This window comes from Cebus imitator, unplaced genomic scaffold (genome assembly GCF_001604975.1).
Source record: "Cebus imitator isolate Cc_AM_T3 unplaced genomic scaffold, Cebus_imitator-1.0 Scaffold72, whole genome shotgun sequence".
NCBI lineage: Eukaryota > Metazoa > Chordata > Mammalia > Primates > Cebidae > Cebus > Cebus imitator.
In genome coordinates this window covers 2,147,128-2,169,456 of record NW_016107387.1, presented here as the reverse complement: position 1 = coordinate 2,169,456, position 22,329 = coordinate 2,147,128, and the positions used below count along the sequence as shown (strand labels likewise).

Genomic DNA, 22,329 nt, shown 5'->3' with positions numbered 1-22,329 from the left:
CATTTTATCATTCTTATCCCTTTGCTACCTCATAGGTTAGGTCCCACTTGTAGGTGAGATCATATAGTATTTGTTTTTCCTTTCCTGAGTTACTTCACTTAGGATAATGGCCTCCACCACCATCCACATTGCTGCAGAGGCCATTATTATTCCATTTTATGACTGAGTGGTATTCCATGACGTGTATATATATATGTGTGTGTGTGTGTGTGTGTGTGTGTGTGTGTATCACATTTTCTTTTTCCATTCGTTGGTTGATGGGCATTTAGTTTGGTTCCATATTTTTGCAGTTGTGAATTGTGCTACTATTAACTTGTGTGTGCATGTGTATTTTTTGTATGACTTATTTTCCTTTGGGTAGATACCCAGGATTGGAATTGCTGGATGGAATGTTATTTCTACATTTAGTTCTTTAAGGAATCTCCATACTGTTTTCCATAGTGGTTGTACTAATTTACATTCCCACCATCAGTGTAAAAGTGTTCCCTTTTCACCATATTCCTGCAAACATCTATTATTTTTTGGTTTTTAAATTATGACCATTCTTGCAGGAGGTAAGGTAGTATCTCATGGTTTTAATTTGCATTTGCCTAATTATTATCATTGACATTGAGCATATATATTTGTTGGCCATTTGTGTGTCATCTTTTGAGAATTATCTATTCCTGTCTTTTCCTTACTTTTGGATGGGATTATTTGTTTTTGTCTTGCTGATCTGTTTGTGTAAGAGAAAAGAAAAGGAGCAGGTAGGGGAATAGTCGATTAAGTATTCCTCTGATCCTCAGTAAATCAACACTTTAAATAAGATAAGGTTAACAGAGTAGCTACCCTCTGTCTCCCCCATGCTGCCTACTTTTTCCCTTTAAATACTGAAGCCCTCAAAATCATCTTTGGAGAAAGGCACAAACTTCCCTCTCAGGCATGTCCTTAACCTTGCCAAAATAAACTTGTAAATGGATTGAGAACTGTCTCAGATTTCTTTTTGTCTTAGAATACTGTTATTGGGAATGGAATTAAAAATATTTTTGACTATCTTGCTATTATTATATAGAAATACAGCTGCTTTGCATATGTTAACATTGGATCCTGTGACCTTACTAGTTTAGTTTTACTGTTAGTTTCAGTAGGAATTTTCTGTGTCTGTGAATAAAGGTAACGCTTTTCTCCCACTTGCCTTTCTATACTGGCTGGGTCCTCCAGTATAATGCTGAATAGGTATAGTGATAGTAGGCATTTTGCCTTATTCCCAATATTTATTAAAAAGGAAGTGTTCTGTATTTCACCAGTAAGTATGATGTTAACTCTTGGTTATTTTAGATGCCCTTTATGGAAATGAAGATGTTTTCTTCTCTTAGTGTGTTGTTGTTATTGCTGTTGTTATTAGTGGTTTTTAAATTTTGTCAGATGCTAATTCTACATTTATTGAGATGATCACATGGTTTTCTTCCATTCTGTAAATAATGGTGCATTGCCTTGATTTTCAAGTATTAAGCTAGTATTGCATTCTGGAGATAAACTCTACTTGGTTGTTGTATATTACCTCTTCATTTGTTCCTCGGTAAGATTTGCTCATATTTTGTAATTTTTGTGTCTTTGTGTACAGGGGGTATTAATTGTCTTGTAATGACTTTGTCAGGTTTTCAAAATGGTTATGCTGGCCTCATGAAATGAATTGGGACGCATACTGTCTTTCACTTTTTTGAAAACAAAAATTTGTGTAAGACTAGTGTTATTTCTTTCTTGCATATTTGAAAAGAGTTCACCAGTGAGCCCATCTGGGTCTAGACGTTTTTTTGGGGGTAGGTTTTTAATAACATTCATTGAGTAACATAGTTTGAAGGTTATTCACATTTTGATATTACTTTTTGTAGGCTTCATTTTTGAAGAATATTTCTATTTATCTATCTCTGTAAGAACAGTAGTAATGCCCCCTCTTTCATTCTGATTTTAGTTATTTGAATCTTTTCTTTTTCTGTGGGTCAGAATAGCCAAAGGTGTGTCAATTTTATTGATCTTTCCAACGTATTCTTTTGGTTTTCTAGACTTTTCTCTACTGTTTTTCTATTCCTGTTTTATTTGTCTTCACTTTTGTTACATTCTTACTCCTGCTTGCTTTGGGTTTTGTTTGTTCTTTTTTTTCTAGCTCTTTAAGCTATAAAGTGGTTTGATTTGAGGTGTCTTCTTTTCTAATGTATGCGTTTTACACTATAAATTTCCTTCTGAGCACAACTTCTGCTCTGTCCCACAAATTTTGACAAGTTATAATTTCATTTTCATTTAGTTCAATTTTTAAACTATTTCTTGAGACTTTTTTGATTCATGTGTCATTTAGAAGTGTGTTGTTAAATCTCCAAATATTTGAGGACTTTGCAGATATCCTCCTGTTACTGATTTCTAGTTTGTTTATTTTATGATCTGAGAACATGCTTTGCATGCTTTCCATTTTTTTGAAACAAGGTGTGTTTTATGGCCCAGAGTAATGAATGTTCCGTGCTGGTTTGGGGAAAATGTTGATCTTGATGTTGTTGAATGGAATATTTTTTCTCTTGGTTGAATACCTGGGATTTTAATGTGTACCTTATCAGGCAAATACATGTATTTCCAACAATAACAACAACAAAACAATAGCTTACAGTGAATTTTATGCAGTGCAGTACTCATGCTCAAAGCAAGATACAGAGGTCTCCAAAGTAGTTAGTGCTCACAGGCAGAGAATGTAATATGAACTCAACTGTTATGCTTCTCTGGACATTTCTTTCAATAGCAGTTACTCTCAGACTTAGCGAAGGATCCGTTGTCAACTCTGTGCCACCAAGACCCTCTCTCTGTCTTCTCTTTCCCTGATATACCATATAAATAAATTATGGTCCTTAATTTCAAGGAAATGTAAAGATGTTCCCTTCACAGAGATTACTAAAAATGATTTCTGCTGTACATACAATAGGATAATATATTACTGTCTTGGCCTGCTTTAATTTGGCTACAAATGACTAATAGACAGATATCTTTACACATATGCGTAATGATAAATTTAGCTTTATTGTGAAGTATGAATGGAATAATTGTAATAAATTTAGCTCTTGTTTTGCTTTTGTGTCTCAAATATGTTGTGGTATGGCCTTATCCACTGAACAAAGTCTTTTAAAATCAGAAGACAGTCTTTTTTGTTTGCCACTAATTGCCACAAATTTGACCTTGTAATCCTTTATTTTTTCTAGTTTTCTTCCTTTCTCTCTCTCTGTCCTCAACGTCAGCTTTGTAAATGCTTTTGAGTCTTTGTGGGGAATAGTTAAACGAGTTGCTTGGTGTTCTCTTTATGGAAGTGGCCATTAAGTTTTTTGTTGTTGTTTGTTTTTATGATAATGATGGCTTCCTATTGCTTCCAGTTTGACCCTAGACATGGATTCCTCTAGGAATATACTGGCATTTCGACTGTCTACCCAGCTGTTGCTTTCATTTGCCTATTCCTTGAGAGTGAGGCAATTAATAACTTACACTTAATCTTTATGTTACAGCCTGAAAGAATAGACCCAAGTGCATCACGACAAGGATATGATGTCCGCTCTGATGTCTGGAGTTTGGGGATCACATTGGTATGTTTATGTTGATTCAACCTTGCCACAGTAGTGTAACAATGAGAAATTTAGAAGTGAAAGAAAACTTAATCATACTTTCACCCCCTCATTAAGAACTACATTTTTAGTCTTTGATTTTGTTCACTTATTTTTTTTTCTGCCATAGCTGTAATCACAGGCACAATGATTTTAAGTTGTTGAAAGAAAAGTATGTATGTATTTACTTTAAAAATCAAATCAGACTTATTTCCCTTGATGTTATGTGAAGTGTCTAGAGCCCTTTAATGTTTTAGCTGGATCTCTTGGCCACAGATAATAGTAGTGAACTATTATCTGCAACTGCACTAAGAATGGAAACGGGAGAAACCAGCTTGCCTGCAATCAATTAATTGCTGAGGACATATAGGCATCTCCCATCTCAGGCAAGGTGTAGTATGTCCAGTAATATTGTACATAGTGTGTATATTAAGTATACATATTTTTATATGTGGAAAATAGTTTCTTCTTGGAATTTTCTATTCACTTAATAGAAAAATCACAAGTGAATGAGCTGAAAGGAGTTCAGTTTTTGAGGGACAGCATATTAGTCCATTCTCACACTGCTGTAAAGAACTACCTGAGACTGGGTAATTCATGAAGAAGAGAGCTTTAATTGACTCACAGTTCCGCAGGCCATACAGGAGCAGGAGAGAGAGGCGAAGGGGAAGGTGCCAGACACTTTTAAACAACCAGGCCTCATGAGAACTCTATCATGAGGCAGCACTAGGGGGACAGTGCATTAGAAACCACCCTCATGATCCAGTCATCTCCCACCAGGCCGCTCCTTCAACATGTAGGGATTACAATTCGACATGACATTTGGGCATGGACACAGAGCTAAACCGTGTCAGACAGGAACTATCTAGGTGATAATTCTAAATGAAAGTTCTACCTTAGAATAACACTGAGAAAGAATAATAAGAAAGCTGCTTACTTTACAACAAGCAAGCACAACTATATAAATTCTTCTTTCTTACCTATGGACTGTATTGAAATTTTGGTTTCATTTAAAGTGCCTGTATTAGTTGAGGCTGCTCTAACCAAATGCTGAACTCTGGGCTATAATCTTATCAAGAACAGAAATTTCTCACAGTTCTGGAGGCTGGGATGTCCAAGATCAAGGTGCTGACAGATTTGGTGCCTAGTGAGGGATTGCTTCCTGGTTCTTAAACATCTTGTTGTGATCTCACATGGCAGAAGGGGAAGAGAGTTGTCTGGGGTCTTCCTTACAAGGACACTAATTAGATTCATGAGCTCTCCATCCTTGCGACCCCATCACTTCCCCAAAGATCAATCCCTAATCACATTAGGAATTAGGCTTCAACCTGCAAATTTGTTGTGGGGTGGGGATACATAAACATTCAGTCTCTAGCGGTATCTTTATTTGCTCATTTACTTTTTACCAAATTTTGTTTCGAAGTCTTAGGTTTATTTTCTTGTGCTTGCTGTTCTACCAGGACTTTCTGTGTTTTTCTGATTTGGGATAGCTTCGCTAGCTGCTTCTACATTGAATGTGAATTTTCTATCCCTAGATGAGGCTGTCCTGTTAGGTAGGCAGGCCAGTCCTCTTCTTTCATTTTCTCCCATTTTCAGTTTTTGCTACGTAACACTCTACAGCCCAGAAATACACAGGTTCAGAGCAATGAGCTTTTTTTGTAGCTTATTAAATAAACTTTATTTGTTCATTGATATTATATGTTTCTAGGATCTTCTGTGTGATCAGAATCACATACCCTTGATAGTCATTCTTAATGAGTCACATTGCCAGGCCTAGAGAATTTTTTGTATAGAGAGCTGAAGGCTAACAGCTCACCTCTGCAAAGGACTTAATTTACTTTACCTTGTGACCAAATATAGGAAGTACCTTCTGGAATCTTTTCTCACTGTGAAGCCAACCAGCTAAGGAAGGGATTCTTTCTTCTTTAGACAGGAGAGAATACAGATTTTGGGCATCTTTTAGGTTTGGCAGCTGGTCCCAAAGACTGCAGCAAGACCTAGAGCGTCCAGCTGAGGCAACTATTTGCATATACGGGATATTTATGATTCAGAAATAGCTATCCCTGACTAAATAATTGCTTTTTTTTTTTAAAGCAAGTATGTACTTCCTTACAGAAAGAAAATTTTGATTTGTGAAAGGTTTTAACAGAAAATTTTTTAGCAAGTTTCTTTAAGTACTTTTAGCTAAAAGTCTTGTTGCTTTTTGTTTAAAAGGTATTCTGTACTTAGAATTGGTTCATAATTTATTCTTCATAGGGATAATCTTATTAAAATTATGAAATGCATGAAATTAATTTCTGGGATCCTAAGTCTTTTATGATGTGCAGCCAGCTTTTCCTTCAATTATTAAAACACAAAGAGGAATCTAATGAACTTATTCCTAATTCTGTAAATAACCAGGAAGGTTTATGTCTTTAAAAACATTTATAATTTTAATGTAAAGAAACCTCAGCTAAAGGAATACATTTTTCTGTGTGTGTACGCATTCGTGCCTGCCTACTTTTTGTGCACACATGTTTGTAATTAGAAACAACAGTGAGCTGACAGAGGCATCTTTTAGGGAGGAAACTGAATCAGTCTTCTGAGTAACATGCTCTCTTCCTGTATGCTGCCTTCCTCTGTAATATGTTTGGAGCCTCATCCTCATGTATCCATTACCTGTCAGTGCATGTAAAATGGGATTTATTATGCCTGGGTGCAGATTTAGATATGTTTCTTGGAAAAAGCAAAATTTGTAGGTTTTCATTATTTCTCAGAACAGAATGGGAGATAGATGAGAACATGATTCACTGGTTATTAGATAATATTTTTGACCCTTGATGGTATTAGGACCTACGTATGTAAGACTCTTCAGATGTCTTCTGGTGTGGCTTAGAGGTACTGCTCTGAGCCCTTTATTGGGGCTTCAGGGTGCAGGGTTTGACCCTGACTTGATTTATTCACTACTTGTAAAATCTGGTTGTGGTTGAAACTGTAGTAACTACAGAATAGCTGTAGAGGAGGATTTGCACATTGATTCCTCCAAGCTCGGATTGGGCTTTTGTTTGTTGGATATTCTTTTGCCTTAAAAAGGAATGTAACCACTGTTCTGGACCAGGGCCATCCACTAAGATGCCTACAAATTGTGTATATTCTATACTAAAATAGTTCTAAAACCAGTCTTCCAGACTTTCTTTTAAAGAAGTCAGAATCAGAGGCTGTCCTGGAACATGTGTAGGGACATTGTCTAGCCTTAAGTTTTGTGTTCCTATTTATTTCAGGTCCTTGAATTTGGTTGATTCAGAGTTCTCCGTATTATCTTGATTTTTAAATATAACTTTTACTTAGCCTTTATGATTCTGAAGATTCCTCCCCAAACTAACCTGTGTTTGATTCACAGCTTTACAAGAGTTTTGCTTGTAGTTTAGATTTTTTTTTTTTTTTAATGGCCATTCCATTGGGGAGTAGTAAATAATGCCTGGCATATTTTGCTCTTTCCTCTTTATTCTCTTTAGTATGAGTTGGCCACGGGCCGATTTCCTTATCCAAAGTGGAATAGTGTATTTGATCAACTAACACAAGTCGTGAAAGGAGATCCTCCGCAGCTGAGTAATTCTGAGGAAAGGGAATTCTCCCCAAGTTTCATCAACTTTGTCAACTTGTGGTGAGTACCTGATATATGAATGTTCGAACACGCATGGTGAGAATAGCGAGGTTTATTTGGTCTTAGCAGCATTGGTACTTCACATGGAGGAAGGGGACCCTTTGTCACATCACCCTACTTTTCAAGCTGGGACTCTGGATCACTGTGGCTGTATGGAAGGTTACAGCTAGCTGGGAGAGGCATCACCTTCTTATTCTACTACTCAGGTATTGGTGAAAAACAGCCATGAGTGGTGGAGAAGCTGCTGTCTCCAGGCTTCCAGTACCTGGTACGAGAAATACCAGGTTAAACTTCTAGGTGAGACTGATCATCTTACTCTAATGTGGTTCTCACAATGCAATTACACCAGAATCACCTGGAAGCATTTACTGAATCTACTGAATCAAGTACCTTGCCAGATCAGACATTCAGGGTTGGATCTTTGTTCTGACATAACATAGAAAACAGTTGGGTGTATGTAGTAGGGTCACATCCATACCCAAAGTGTAGTTGGTAGAACTATATATTTTTGCACTTTGAAATCTTATTCCAAAGAAGATGTGAACCCTACGCCTGTTGTTGTTATTTGTCCACCTTTTTAATAGTTTTTTTTTTTGTGTTTGTGTATATATGGCACCTAAGAATAATTACTGTATATGCAGATACGGCAGTAATATAGTCATGCTTTATACTGTTTTAGTCTCTATTTTAAATAAAAACTTTCTGTGTTGTCATTTGAATATTTTTGACATTTATTTCGTCTATTCAACATGATTTAAATGTAAGACATAGTTATGAACAAAAAACCTCAGAGCATTTTGTGTATCTTCTGTTTATTCCTGAAAATACTTTCTGTTTCTCTTAATTTTTTCCTGCCAAGAATGCTCTTTCTCTGTACTCTGTTTGTGACTTATAGGTGTATATCAGGGTCTAACATTGTCCTCCTCTGTATGAAATTTTAAAAAATATTTGTTTGGCTATAGTTTACAAATCTCTTTGATCTTCTATAACCAAATTCTACTTTTGTGTTGGTTTTTCAGAGGGCAGAGGAATACCTCAAGATTTTCTAGGCAGAAGGAGGACATAAGGATGACTCACATTAGCTGCTTCCTCCTTTTAAAAAACAATCAATTCGTTATTAATTTCCACACAAAATGGATAGTTTATGTAATTGCATAAATGTGATCATTTTCTGTATTTCATTTTTATGACATATTTGCTTAAAAGTATCTAAGTCATAGAGTATAATACCTAAAATGATCACCTGTGAACCTTCCATCAGGGTTGCTTTGTTTTTAATTCCTTGATCTCTTTATTGGTTTTGTACTGTATGTGTGTGGTACTTGTACATTTTTATTTCCGTTTCCCTTGATGCCATAATACAGTAACAGTTGTAGACATTAGCGTCCCATTGTTTTCCTTGAGTACGTTCATAGTTCCATGTCATTGCAAATCATTCCGGTCTACATTGAAGGATATTTATGTTTATAATATGCTCATATTACCTCTCCATATTTGTCCATTCTGTCTGCCTCTCTTTGTTGTGGACATTGTGTGTAATCTCTAACCTAGATCATATAATCTCTAACCTAGATTTCTCATAATCGAATACTGATTTTCTTATAAACCAATATTGCCTTATTCCAAATCATTCTCTTTTTTATTAGAGTTGTGTTTTTTATGATGTATATCTGATCATATTACTTCTCTGTCTAAAGCATGCATTCTTAACAGGGTGGTATTGACCCCAAGGAGGCAAAAACTGATTTTGGAGAAATGAAAATGTTGTGGTGGTTTGTCCTCCAAAGGGCCATAGAATTTAAACAGATAGGCACTTTGTCTGTGGTGTTTGAAGTTCATGATGGAGAGGATAAACAATGAAAAAAATATTGACAAATACTATTCTACAGACTTCCTCTTGCCCTTATAATAGTCATTAATTTAGACTTTCAAAACCTGTTGTGATCTGGACTTAGTTTATTGCTCTGGCCACTTTTTTCTTTTTTCTTTTTTTATTTTTTTTGAGACAGAGTCTTGCTCTGTTGCCCAGGCTGGAATGCAGTGGCGAGGTTTAAAATACTGACTTACCAAGGATTGGTGAGGATCCAAAGCAACTGGAAGTCTCATATATAACTTGTAGAAGTATAAATTAATACAGTTCCTTTGAAAAACAGGCAGTATCAGGTATAGCTGATCTAATATGGTTGATGTATACACCATGGTTCAGCAATTCAAGTTTTAACCATATATCCAACAAAAGTGTGGACATAAATACACTAAAAGACATATGTAAGACTGTCCAGAAAAGCACATTTATAGCCTACAATTAGAAAATCTGTCAGCTGTAGAACATAATAAATTGTAGCATTATGTATACAACCGTATATAGCGTCAGAGAATATAGCACCATTGCTTCAGTCAACAACTTCAGTAAATCTCACGAATGATATTGACTGAAAGAAGTAAGACATAAAGCAGTATGTATGGCTCTATTTATATATGAAAGTTAAAAGCAAACAATATAAGGTATTGGAAGTCAGAATATTATTATTTTTATTGTAGTTCTACATGTAGTTGTGTTTTCTGTATGTTTGTTTCAATTAAAAGTTTTCCTAGGAACAAAAAGGATAAGATTTATAGTTTAAAAGGAAGATCTTGCCAGCTGAGGTGCCTGAGCCCCCCGCATTGGGAAATGGTCGACTCATTGGTTGATAAAAAGAATTTGCCAACAACAGTATAGGTTTGAAAAAGGAAAGTTTATTAGAAAGAGTGCTGCAGAAGAGTGCAGCGGGGTGCTGGGAGTGCTGCAGTGGATTTTTCCTTAGGGGCATTTATGGACCTTAAAGCTTGGGAGTAATTTGGACCATATTAGCTAGGTAGGTCATGATAAATGATTAGTAGTGGGTTTTGCCACGTTGGCCAGGCTGGTCTCAAACTCCTGACCTCAGGTGATCCACCTCCCTCAGCCTCCCAAAGTTCTGGGATTACAGGCGTGAGCCACTGTGCCCTGCCTAAAGTGCCTTTTAAAATGTAAAAGAGTTGGTGCAAGACACAGGAATCCATGGAGCTATGAAATTGAGTGAAATTCAGGGAGAGAAGGAAGAGCCAAAGCAAATTAAAAAATGATAATCCAAGCAAATGTAGATTTGCTGTCTAAATTTCTATTGTATATGGTATAAAAATACTTAGAGAATATAATTTTAAGAAAAAATTATTTTTTAAAAGTCCCTGGTTGGAAAGATAACCTCCTTTTGTCCCCAGTTGATGGGCAGAAGCAAAAGCAAATCATTCAGCCTAGGACTAAATAATAATGAAAGATAAAATTAAGTGGAATATGTAGTCCACAAAAAAACTTCAGCGCTCACAAATGAGAATCAGAAACAATGGATAGTAGGAATAAATCTGCAAAGACTTCAAATATTGGAATGAAAGGAAACAAAAAATACATAAGTTTAAAGAAAAAAGGTAGCTTGGAAATATAATTGGGACAGATTTATAAAGAACCAAATAGAACTTCTAGAAATAAAAAGCATAAATTTAAACACTTAATAGCTGGATTAAACAGATTAGATATAATTGAAGAGAGATTAATGAACCCAGATATATATCTGAAGCTCTTTCAGTAGAACTTTTTGAGATGATGGAAATGTTCTATAATCTGCACTGTCTAGTGTGGTAGCTACTAGCACTTGAAATGTGGCTAATGTAACTACGGAAGTACATTTTTTTATTGGAATTAATTTGGCTAAGGGCTACCTTATTAGATAGTCTAAGAGGATCTAATATAATTATTGATAACAGATTATTAATGTCAGCTGTAATTCAAAAACAGAAGGCAGCAGTTTAAGATTTCCACCCAAATAGCATCATGAGTTTATACACTGACATAATTTTCTGCTCCAGTAGATGAAATAGAAAAACACAAAACCAGAAAGCTATAGCAGCTTTACAAAGAAAGCAAACATCTGTGTGTGTGAAAAATGCAACAAAAATACTTACAAAATGCTGTGTAGATCTGAAGCCATGGGCTTGCCATATTGCAGCTCACTTTTCATTCTGGAGAATGAAAAAAATGATGTCAGTTACTTCCTGGGCCACAGCTTTAAGCAAGCTGTGGTACTACACAGTGACAAGGATTTAGATGCTGGTTTTGCAACCAGAGGACTGGAACTGTAATTGTCCTAATACCAACACAGGAATGGAACTTGAAAGGTCCATTATAGGACCTTGTTCTCTACTGGTGGCCCTGTACAATAGAGGCATCTGTAAAACTGCTCTGTATTTGTGATTAAGCACTCAGACAGTTGTTGAACAAATGAATGGATATGCATGGAAGGTAACCATGTTATTTCAGAATGAGTCTGCAAATCAAAATTCCTAAATACTGAAGTGTAATGCATCTAACAAAGTGGAACAGAAACTTACTTTAAGTTGAAATAGATTTATTAAATAGTCTGAAATATGCTATAAAAGAAAATTAGTATATTTAGGATGCTTAAGGAAATAAAGGTATAAATTCAATTAAAACTGAGGGAGAAATAAAATAAATGAAGCAGTAATGAAGCAGTTGGAAATGAAAAATCTTAGTTGTTGATATAAAAGACATAACAGACTTGATATACTGTAGACTGGAAATAATTGAAGACAAAATTAAGGAGATAAAAAATGGAGCTGACAAGTTCCCCCAGCATGACACAGATTTATGAAAAGCAGTAAAGAATCAGAGAGAATATAATACAGAGTAAGAAGTTCTAAGATGCATGTAATGGAAATAGAGAAGGCAACTCTGAAAGTAGAGAAGCAATATTTACAGATATCATAGGGGAAAGAAAACATTTGAGAACTGATCGACGATACGTTTTCAGATTGAAAGTGAAGTCTCTATTATGTAGGATAAACAAAGGTACACGTTTAAAGGTAAATTTAAATTAAATTTAAAAGGTATGTTTTAATTGATGCTGTTCTGCAGTTTTGCATCAGTGCATAAATGATGATAAACAGGTGCAAATTTAAAGATAAATTTATAAATTTAAAAGGTAAATTATGCCTTTGTTTATCATCATTTATGCATGAAGCAAAATTACAGAACAATATCAAAAATCATCAGGAAGAGAAAACAGATTATCTGTTAAGGATTGATAGTTAGACTGACAGCAAATTTGTTCCCAGCCAGAATAGTTGCAGGAAAAAGTGGAGACACAGCACCAGAGTGCTGAAGGAAAATAACTCAACCTGATCTTAAAGTTTTATACTCAGGCACTCAAATATTTACAATAAGGAAGAAATATAGATATTTTAAGGAATGGAAAGTCTAAGAGTTTACCATTCATAGACTGTTTTGATCCTTGAATGGTATGGACGTTAGGGATGCTGACCCCCTGTGCAGTGAAAAATCCGCATATAACTTTTGATTCCCCCAAAATTTGACTACCAGCAAATAGCCTACTGTTGACCAGAAGGCTTACTGATAACATAGTCAATTAACATATATTTTGTGTATGTATTACATACTGTATTATTACAGTGAAGTAAGCTAGAGAAAAGAAAATGTTATTAAGAAAATCATAAGGAAGAGAAAATATATCATTCATTAAGTGGAAGTGGGTCATAGTAAAGATCTTCATTTTTATCTTCACATTGAATAGACTGAGGAAGGGGAGGAGTTGGTCTTGCTGTCTCGGGTGGCAGAGGCTGAAGAAAAACCCACATACAAGTGGATTTGTACAGTTCAAATCTGTGTTGTTCAAGGGCCAACTGTACTTAACCAAGAAGAAAAGTTAACCCAGAAGAAGGATGCCACAGATTGCATCCCTGGAAAGCAGGCTTTTGAGACAGAGATAAGTGTGTAGGAAGTTGACTAGATTGGTATCAACACTAGAGATAAGAAGGAAACAAGATTGGACAGAAGAAGTTGAGTTGCAGTAGTCTCAGTGAGGTCCTCAGCCACCTCTGGGGGAATCTGTGAAGCTGGGAGGTCTTTAATGTTGACCCACCTTGGAATGAAGGTCTTAGATTTTTATACACTTTTGTAGATCACCCCGGGAGGGCTAAGGTGGCTCTCTTTAGCTCTGGTAATTCTGAAGAGGCCAATAGTAAAGCATTGTCTGCTGGCAGCCTGCCACTCTGGCAGCATGCCCCACAGTGGAAGAAAACGTACTTCCTTCTTAAAGAGGGAATCTACAATAGCACATTGCAGGATCCATTACAGAAGATGTGGGATACGGAAAACAGCAATGAGTTTAGAAAGAGGTGAACTGTGTTACCCATAATAATGTTTGATAGTAAAATATTAATTGAGGTTGAAAGGGAATGGTGATTAAGATATTGGCCAAGATAGATGAGGTAAATATAAACAAAATGAAAATACTTTTGGGAACTTTAATTAGGCAAGATAGAATTCAAGGAGAAAATGTCAGCAGGGCAGAGATTTTTATATACTGATGTAGTCTTTAGTGAGGTTATATTGTTTTCAACTTTTGGACCAAAGAACGTATCATTGAGATACAGAGTATAAACTTTTCAAAAACTTAAGGATAAATTAATAAAAATGCATATATAATGTACCTCCCAGAATTATTTAATTGCTGGTTTCTCCTGGGTAGTCGCTGCATAAATATCTGTCTACTTATTTATTTACATTTAGAAAAGCATATATGTATACAATCAGTTTTATACTTACAATTTCATATATTTAACTGTAGCATTCTGTGTAGCCATGCCATAATTTAGTCAATTTTCAACAATTAATATTTTTTCTAATTTTTAACTACTCATCCTACACTGACTATCCTAGAAATAAATCTTCAGATTATAAATTGTCATAATTTTGTGTATGTGCTTTACTGTGTTTAGAAAGCTGTCTATGTTGTTTGTTACTTTGGATCTGAAGGAAAAAACTATTGCATTCATTGTAATATTTAATCTGCTAAAAGAAAAATACTTGGGCAAATGAATCTACATTTTAATAATGTTATTTTTACATTATTTTAGCCTTACGAAGGATGAATCCAAAAGGCCAAAGTATAAAGAGCTTCTGGTGAGTGTGGGACTGTGGGGATTGTAGATGCATCCTCACCCCGGAACTCTATTAATATGCTGGTTCACTAAGCAAGCAGTGGGCCTCTCTGTCGTAAACAAACATCTCAGCTTTATTGCATGGTTTTTGTTGTTGTTGTTGTTAATGTTTTTAAACAACAATTTGGAAACAGCAAATTTGTAGTTATAATTTTTCTACTAATACTAGCTAAATTCTCATGGAAAATTTTGGTCTTAACATGTAATAAAAATTGCCCCCCAAGAATTCTGACTTTCACTTTAAGAAGCCATTTTCCACTGCATAGTCTATGTATATGTGATGCATCCATAAGAAAAAAGTTAGTGAAAAGTTTGTGTTTATTCTGCCTTTATAAAAACCTGCATGCAAATTTACATCATACAGCCTATTCCCATTTATTTGGAAGTTCTCATTCATCTCATGGAAACTGGGTGTTTTAAGCAGTGTACTGGGTGTGGCATTGGTCTAGGCGGTGGAGATTGTATTGTGATCTAATAATGTGGGAATATTTTAAGAAAAGATCCATTTGTTTATCACATTTAGCAACTAGCTCTCCAAGAATATTGTGTCAAACTTATGTCACAGTCCAGCAATGACTGTTAGTATACTTAGAGAGGCTGTGAAAGAAAATTGTTGATAGAGATGGAGTTTTAAAAGGTGGGTCAGTGAAGCAGATACTGGGGCCCTGGTTCTGGAGAGTAAAGGGAAGAGGCTTCTAGGGCAAATTTCTCTTGGGCTTCTTTTGGAGAAGAGGTCAAAAGGATTACAACCTCTTTGTAAAAAGGTTCTCCTGTCACATGTGGGGGAAATGGAGGTGGAGATTTATACTGGTGTCCCAAGAGGAATAGTGTATTCACGTCATTCTTCCTAACTCCCAGATGGTGTGGTGGAGGCTCCAGCTATGTTTTGTGCTGAGTAACAACTTGGCTGTCTTCCTCAACAAACACAGATAAGCTTCCAGACCTCACTGCCAAAGTGGCATCTCCAAATCGTTACCACGTATCCTCTCTAGGCATGCTTATGCCCATTAGCATATCTGAGTGGAATAAGGGCTGTACTTGCCTCTGAATTTGTGGTGTTGCAGTATTTCATCACAGCCATGTGTGGTTGGGAGTCTGGAGCTCTGTGTTCTGTAAAAATTGGAAAATGTTCAGTGTGGGCTGTCATACAAACTTCTGACATTTTTTTCTTTCAATTTTCTTGCAGAAACACCCCTTTATTCTGATGTATGAAGAACGTACCGTTGAGGTCGCATGCTATGTTTGTAAAATCCTGGATCAAATGCCAGCCACTCCCAGCTCTCCCATGTATGTCGATTGATATCGCTGCTACATCAGACTCTAGAAAAAAGGGCTGAGAGGAAGCAAGACGTAAAGAATTTTCATCCCGTATCACAGTGTTTTTATTGCTCGCCCAGACACCATGTGCAATAAGATTGGTGTTCGTTTCCATCATGTCTGTATACTCCTGTCACATAGAACGTGCATCCTTGTAATACCTGATTGATCACACAGTGTTAGTGCTGGTCAGAGAGACCTCATCCTGCTCTTTTGTGATGAACATATTCATGAAATGTGGAAGTCAGTACGATCAAGTTGTTGACTGTGATTAGATCACATCTTAAATTCATTTCTAGACTCAAAACCTGGAGACGCAGCTACTGGAATGGTGTTTTGTCAGACTTCCAAATCCTGGAAGGACACGGTGATGGATGTACTATGTCTGAACATAGAGACTCGGGCTTGAGTGAGAAGAGCTTGCACAGCCAACGAGACACATTGCCTTCTGGAGCTGGGAGACAAAGGAGGAATTTACTTTCTTCACCAAGTGCAATAGATTTACTGATGTGATATTCTGTTGCTTTACAGTTACAGTCGATGTTTGGGGATCGATGTGCTCAGCCAAATTTCCTGTTTGAAATATCATGTTAAATTAGAATGAATTTATCTTTACCAAAAACCATGTTGCGTTCAAAGAGGTGAACATTAAAATATTGAGACAGGGCAGAATGTGTTCTTTTCTCCTTTACCAGTCCTTCTACTTTTCATTGGGAAGACTCAGGAGTCTGCCACTTGTCAAAGAAGGTGCTGATCCTAAGAATTTTTCATTCTCAGAATTCGGTGTGCTGCCAACTTGATGTTCCACCTGCCACAAACCACCAGGACTGAAAGAAGAAAAAAGTACAGAAGGCAAAGTTTACAGATGTTTTTAATTCTAGTATTTTATCTGGAACAACTTGTAGCAGCTATATATTTCCCCTTGGTCCCAAGCCTGATACTTTAGCCATCATAACTCACTAACAGGGAGAAGTAGCTAGTAGCAATGTGCCTTGATTGATAGATAAAGATTTCTAGTAGGCAGCAAAAGACCAAATCTCAGTTGTTTGCCTCTTGCCATCACTGGTCCAGGTCTTCAGTTTCCGAATCTCTTTCCTTCCCTATGGTCTATTGTCGCTATGTGACTTTTGCTTAATCCAGTATTTTGCCTTTTTTTTTTCTATATCAAAAAGCCTTTATAATTACCAGGGATGTTCCTTACCAAGGATTTTTAGCCCCATATCTCTCATATGCGCTAGTGTTTAAAAGGCTAAGAATAGTGGGGCCTAGCCTATGTGGTAGGTGATAAAGAGACATCTTTTCTAGAGACACATTGGACCAGATGAGGATCTGAAATGGCAGCCTTTATGTTCATCACCTGCTAGAACCTCTCATAGTTCACCACCATTTCTTGGCATTAGAATTCTACTAGAAAAAAATACAAAAAGCAAAACAAAACCCTCAGAACTGTTCAAAGAGGCCATTGAAGTATCGTGTGCTTCTTCACTTCCCCATTAGCCAGGTTCCCATTAGGCTTTGCTCAGCTCTCCCTGACACTGAACCTTAGGCTTTGTACGACAGTGAAGCAGCACTGAGTGGTTCAAGCACACTGGAATATAAAACAGCCATGGTCTGAGATGCAGGTGACGCCATTACAGAACCAAATCGTGGCAGGTATTGCCGTGTCTCCTCTCAGAGTGACAGTCATAAATACTAGAAAACAATAAAGGGAGAATGGTGCTGTTTAAAGTCACATCCCTGTAAATTGCAGAATTCAGAAGTGATTATCTCTTTGGTCTACTTGCCTCATTTCCCAGTTTTTTCCCCTCACGGCATCCTAAACTTTAGACTTCCCACTGTTTTGAAAGGAGACGTTGCTTGATGTCTCCCTTCGACCACAGCAAGCCATCATCCTCCATTGCTCCCGGGGACTCAAGAGGAATCTGTTTGTCTGCTGTCAACTTCCCGTCTGGCTCAGCATAGGGTCACTTTGCCATTATGCAAATGGAGATAAAAGCAATTCTGACTGTCCAGGAGCTAATCTGACCGTTCTATTGTGTGGATGACCACATAAAAAGGCAATTTTAGTGTATTAATCATAGATTATTATAAACTATAAACTTAAGGGCAAGGAGTTTATTACAATGTATCTTTATTAAAAGGGTGTATAGTGTTCACAAACTGTGAAAATAGTGTAAGAACTGTACATTGTGAGCTCTGGTTATTTTTCTCTTGTACCATAGAAAAATGTATAAAAATTATCAAAAAGCTAATGTGCAGGGATATTGCCTTATTTGTCTGTAAAAAATGGAGCTCAGTAACATAACTGCTTCTTGGAGCTTTGGAATATTTTATCCTGTATTCTTGTTTGAATTCCTCCTCTATTTAAGACATATACATGGAATCGAAGTGTTTATGTAATAGTTCTATCCTTTTGCCTGCAGGTCAGTTGTAATAAATCTAGGATGTGATGATGACTTTGTAATTTGATTTTCTGAAATCAGACCCTAAGAGGGGAAAATCGAGTAAATTACATTAAATTATCTGCATTTCACACCGGGGAAAATTACTTCCTTTTGAAAGTGTGTTATGGCTGCTTTCTCTTTCTTCCTTCCCCTGGCTACCCTTTTTGCCTAGCCTTCTTGAAACTACAAATGTATCTGTTAAGCATAGCTCTGCTTGAACAGGTGTAACACAGTCTCTGAGTTTCTTTGTTGGTTGTCCTGACCTGCACCAGCTTTCTTAATGCTAAAGGAAGTGGGTCCAGTTCTTCAACCTGTGTCATGGTGGAGAGGTACAACTTGTAAGTCTATCTGGGCCCCGCGCATGGTTTCCAGCCATGCTCTCTGCTCTTGGTGCTACAGCTGCCAGGTGAGCATTAGATGTCAGGTTAGATAGCGGGTTGGAATCACTCACTGTTAGCTTAGAAGGGTAGGGAGGATTGTGGGTAAAAGACCTCTGGGGGTCAGACCTGGGAGGTTTATGGATGAGAGGACAATGGAAGTGAACAAAGAGCCATGGGAACCTGGAAACTTGGAGAAAAGCATTTTGTAGCTCCAGCACTGAATATATCTGCTGTAGCCTACCACCTACCAGTGACTGATAATAGACTCATTGATCATATGGTGATTCAGCACTTCACCCTTTTCTTGTGCCTGCTCCTCACTGAATCTCGGATACCATTAGAGAGCCAGATGTGGTATCAAACATTTCCCTGAGAGGGGTGTGAAAACAGGAATTCTGGCCTCTCCAGCTAAGCCTCAGCTGCTAAGGGAAAGGGTACCCATTGGGTTTCATGACTGAGTGGCATGAGAGAGACTACACACTGCGTGTTTCGTAGGACACTACCTTGTATTTGTTCAATTCATTTGATCCCAAATGCATTCCACTAAAATCAGGTGGCTGTATCCCCTTTTAGATATAAGAAAACCAAGGTCCAGAGAAATGAAGTTCTGGCCCAAATAACAGTAGGGAGCAGAGCTGACATTCAAATTCAAGGCTGTAACACATTGCCTAAGAAGTTACATTAATTTAAAAACACTGCTATTAAAGAAGTGTTGTAGAGTTGAGAAGTAGAATGAATATAGTTGGGGATATTCTGTTCATAAATCTGACCAGGGCCTGCTTTGTTGTTTTGGAAATGAGTTGAAGGCAGAGGTTCTGGGGGCCACAGTGTGGCTTAGTGATCTAAAGGCAGCTGTGTAAATTACCTTAGAATTAACTAGAGGAACTCGAGGTTGTAATTCCTAAGTGTGACACCTGAGAATTCAGTGTCATGGACTGAATTTCACCGTTAGCTTGATAACGTGGCAATCACTGAGAATGAGTAAAGTGCCCCTTCATTTATTTATATATTTTATTTTTAATTTTTTGAGATGGCATTTTACTCTTGTTGCCCAGGCTGGAGTGCAGTGGCGCAATCTTGGCTCACTGCAACCTCTGCCTCCTGGGTTTAAGCAATTCTGCCTCAGCCTCTCGAGTAGCTGGGATTACAGGTGGCTGCCACTACCCCCAGCTAATTTTTGTATTTTTAGTAGAGACAGGGTTTCACCATGCTGGCCAGGCTGGTCTCAAACTGCCGATCTCAGGCAACCCATCTGCCTCCNTTTTTTTGTATTTTTAGTAGAGACGGGGTTTTGCCATGTTGACCAGGCTGGTCTTGAACTGACCTTAGGTGATCTGCCTGCCTCAGCCTCCCAAAGTGCTGGGATTATAGGTGGGAGCCACCATGCCCAGCCGCCCTTTCATTTATTGATTCGATCCAACCGTCTTAGCTCAGGAGGATGGAGAAAGGACACAAAGTCTGGAAAGTACCCTTGGGACACTGGTTACCTGTCTTGGCAGTGTGTAGTGATTATATGACTCCCATCTCTTGTCCAGGGCTATATGCTATGCACCAGTCACATCCATTGTACTTGGGCTTATTGCTTGGGATTTGAGGGACAGAGAATTCAAAGACTTGGTCTTAAAATTACTGGCTGGCTTTTAAATACCTCATTAAGTGGTTGAGGGAAAATGTAATCAGCAGTAATAACTCTTAGGATGAACTTAAGAACCACATGTCATGGAAAATGGATACTAGACGACATCATATAAAACACCTGTAGAATGGGAAACAGCTTGTCTTCCGGGAATTTATTGCCAACTGGAGTTATCTTTATTTTTTGGTTCTTCCCATCTTTTGGATAAATAAATGTTCAGAAATTCTCATCTAAAACCTTTAAATCATAAGGATAGTGGTTTGGTATCTGCTTTCGATACCATTGTTTTGTTTGTTTTTCTGATATGCCAAAATGTATTTATACATCTTAAATGTAGTCCTGCTATTGAAAACTTGTTAACCCATATAGCATATAGTCACAATTCAGTGATTGTAATGCAAAATGAATCAAATTTTTGTCTGCATTTGAAATTTCTATCTACATAGGCATTTTGCTAAAGAACCATGTATTAAGACTTCCAGTTTTTCCTAGTACTTATACAGATTTAATGTGAACACCACTCTTTAAGGTAGATAGGGAGAGCATTTTGTTGCTTCAGTCCTACACATGGGTAACAGTACTAAATAATTAGGTAATTTGCCTAAGGTAATACATCAAGAGGGTATATAAAGCCCAGGTCTCTTGATGGCTTGTTAGGATTTTTTTCTTTCTTTTTTCTTTTTTGTGACAGGGTCTCACTCTGTTACCCAGGCTGGAGTGTAGTGGTGCAATTTTTGCTCGTTGCATCCTCCGCCTCTCGGGTTCAAGCAATTCTCCTTCCTCAGCCTCCCGAGTAGCTGGGATTACAGGCACCCACCACCACACCTGGCTAATTTTTATATTTTTAATAGAGATGGGGTTTCACCACGTTGGTCAGGCTGATCTTGAACTCCTGACCTCAAGTGATCCACTTGCCTTGTAATCCCAAAGTGTTGGGATTACAGGCATGAGCCACCACACCTATCTTAATAGGATTCTTATGAAACTGTGCTTCCTGTTTGACAAGGTGATGAATTACAAGGTTTAAAAGCAAAGGCTTGTTTCTTACATAGTCATAAAAAGGAATGAAGTAATGGCATTCGCAGCAACCTGGATGGAATTGGAGGCCATTATTCTAAGTGAAGTAACTTAGGAATGGAAAACCAAACATCAGATATTCTCACTCATAAGTGGGAGCTAAGCTATGATGAAGCAAATACATAAGAATGATACAATGGACTTTGGGGACTCGGAGGAAAGGGGAAATGATGGGAGCGGGGTGGGGGTTAAAAAACCACACACTAAGTGTACACTGCTCTAGTGATGAGTGCACCAGAATCCCACAGATCACCACTAAATAACTTATTCATGTAACTAAACACCACCTGTTTCCCAAAAACCTATTGAAATAAAAAAAAAATTTGTTAATTGTGGAAAAAAAAAAGAATAGGGCATCAGTCTGAAAAGGTAGGTAGAGTCATATAGGAAATTGTGCATTGTGCCAATAATGTTGAACTTTAAGTGCTGGAGAACCATATGGGACTTTAAGCAAGGAGATTGTTTGATCTGATTTGTATTTTAGACAATTCATTTCAGTGACCCTGTAGCCTAAAATGAAAGTGGGGAGACTTGGATGCCAATTAGAAAACTTGTAATATCCATGGCAAAAAAAAAAAAAAAAGTAAAAAGTTAAGAGAGGTAAAATGGTAGAACTGGGAATGGAGAAAAGAGAATTTCACAAGATACCTTATCAGTTCCTAATCAAAAGTGTGGGGTAAAGAGGCCTGGAATAATGTTTTCTGGTTTGAGTGGTTTGGGTTGTTTTATACCATCTGTTGCACCATGCGTAATCTTTCATGGTTTACCAGATCTGTTTTGCTCTTTTATGCCTTCTTGTTGCATAAGCGGGTTCCTTTTGTCTGGAATTCTTTTTTTTTTTTAACTTGCCTTTTGAAAGCGTCTACTCATCTTTTAAGACCTAGGTTAAATGTTAGACACTTCAGGAAGCCTTTCCCAATTCTTTTCTTTGAGCTCAATAGAACAGAATATGTATTTCTACATATATTTATGTTACATTTGATCATGTTGAGTTATGGTCAAATTATTAAACTAAAGAGCTGCTGCCCAGCAAAATAAACTATCATCAGAGTGAAAAGACAACCTACGGGATAGAAGAAAATTTTTGCAGTCTATCCACCTGACAAAGGTTTAATATCCAGAGTCTACATGTAACTTAAACAAATTTACAGGAAAAGAAACAACTCTT

At 37.2% G+C, this 22,329-nt stretch overlaps 1 protein-coding gene across 3 annotated transcripts in view; it reads left to right on the top strand.

Annotated features, from left to right (window-relative positions):
- MAP2K4 (mitogen-activated protein kinase kinase 4) overlaps positions 1-18,081 on the top strand; it is a 125,409-nt gene extending 107,328 nt beyond the window's left edge. For 2 of the 3 annotated variants that reach the window (XM_017531394.2, XM_017531393.2), the window contains 4 exons: positions 3,516-3,593; positions 7,106-7,254; positions 14,224-14,269; positions 15,494-18,081. In XM_017531394.2, coding sequence (XP_017386883.1) covers positions 3,516-3,593; positions 7,106-7,254; positions 14,224-14,269; positions 15,494-15,607 — 387 coding nt within the window. In that variant the 3' untranslated portion in view covers positions 15,608-18,081. Of the gene's footprint in view, positions 1-3,515; positions 3,594-7,105; positions 7,255-7,460; positions 8,946-14,223; positions 14,270-15,493 lie in introns of those variants that run through there. The other variant, XM_037739575.1, reaches the window with a different exon arrangement.
- The last annotated feature ends 4,248 nt before the right edge of the window (positions 18,082-22,329 follow it).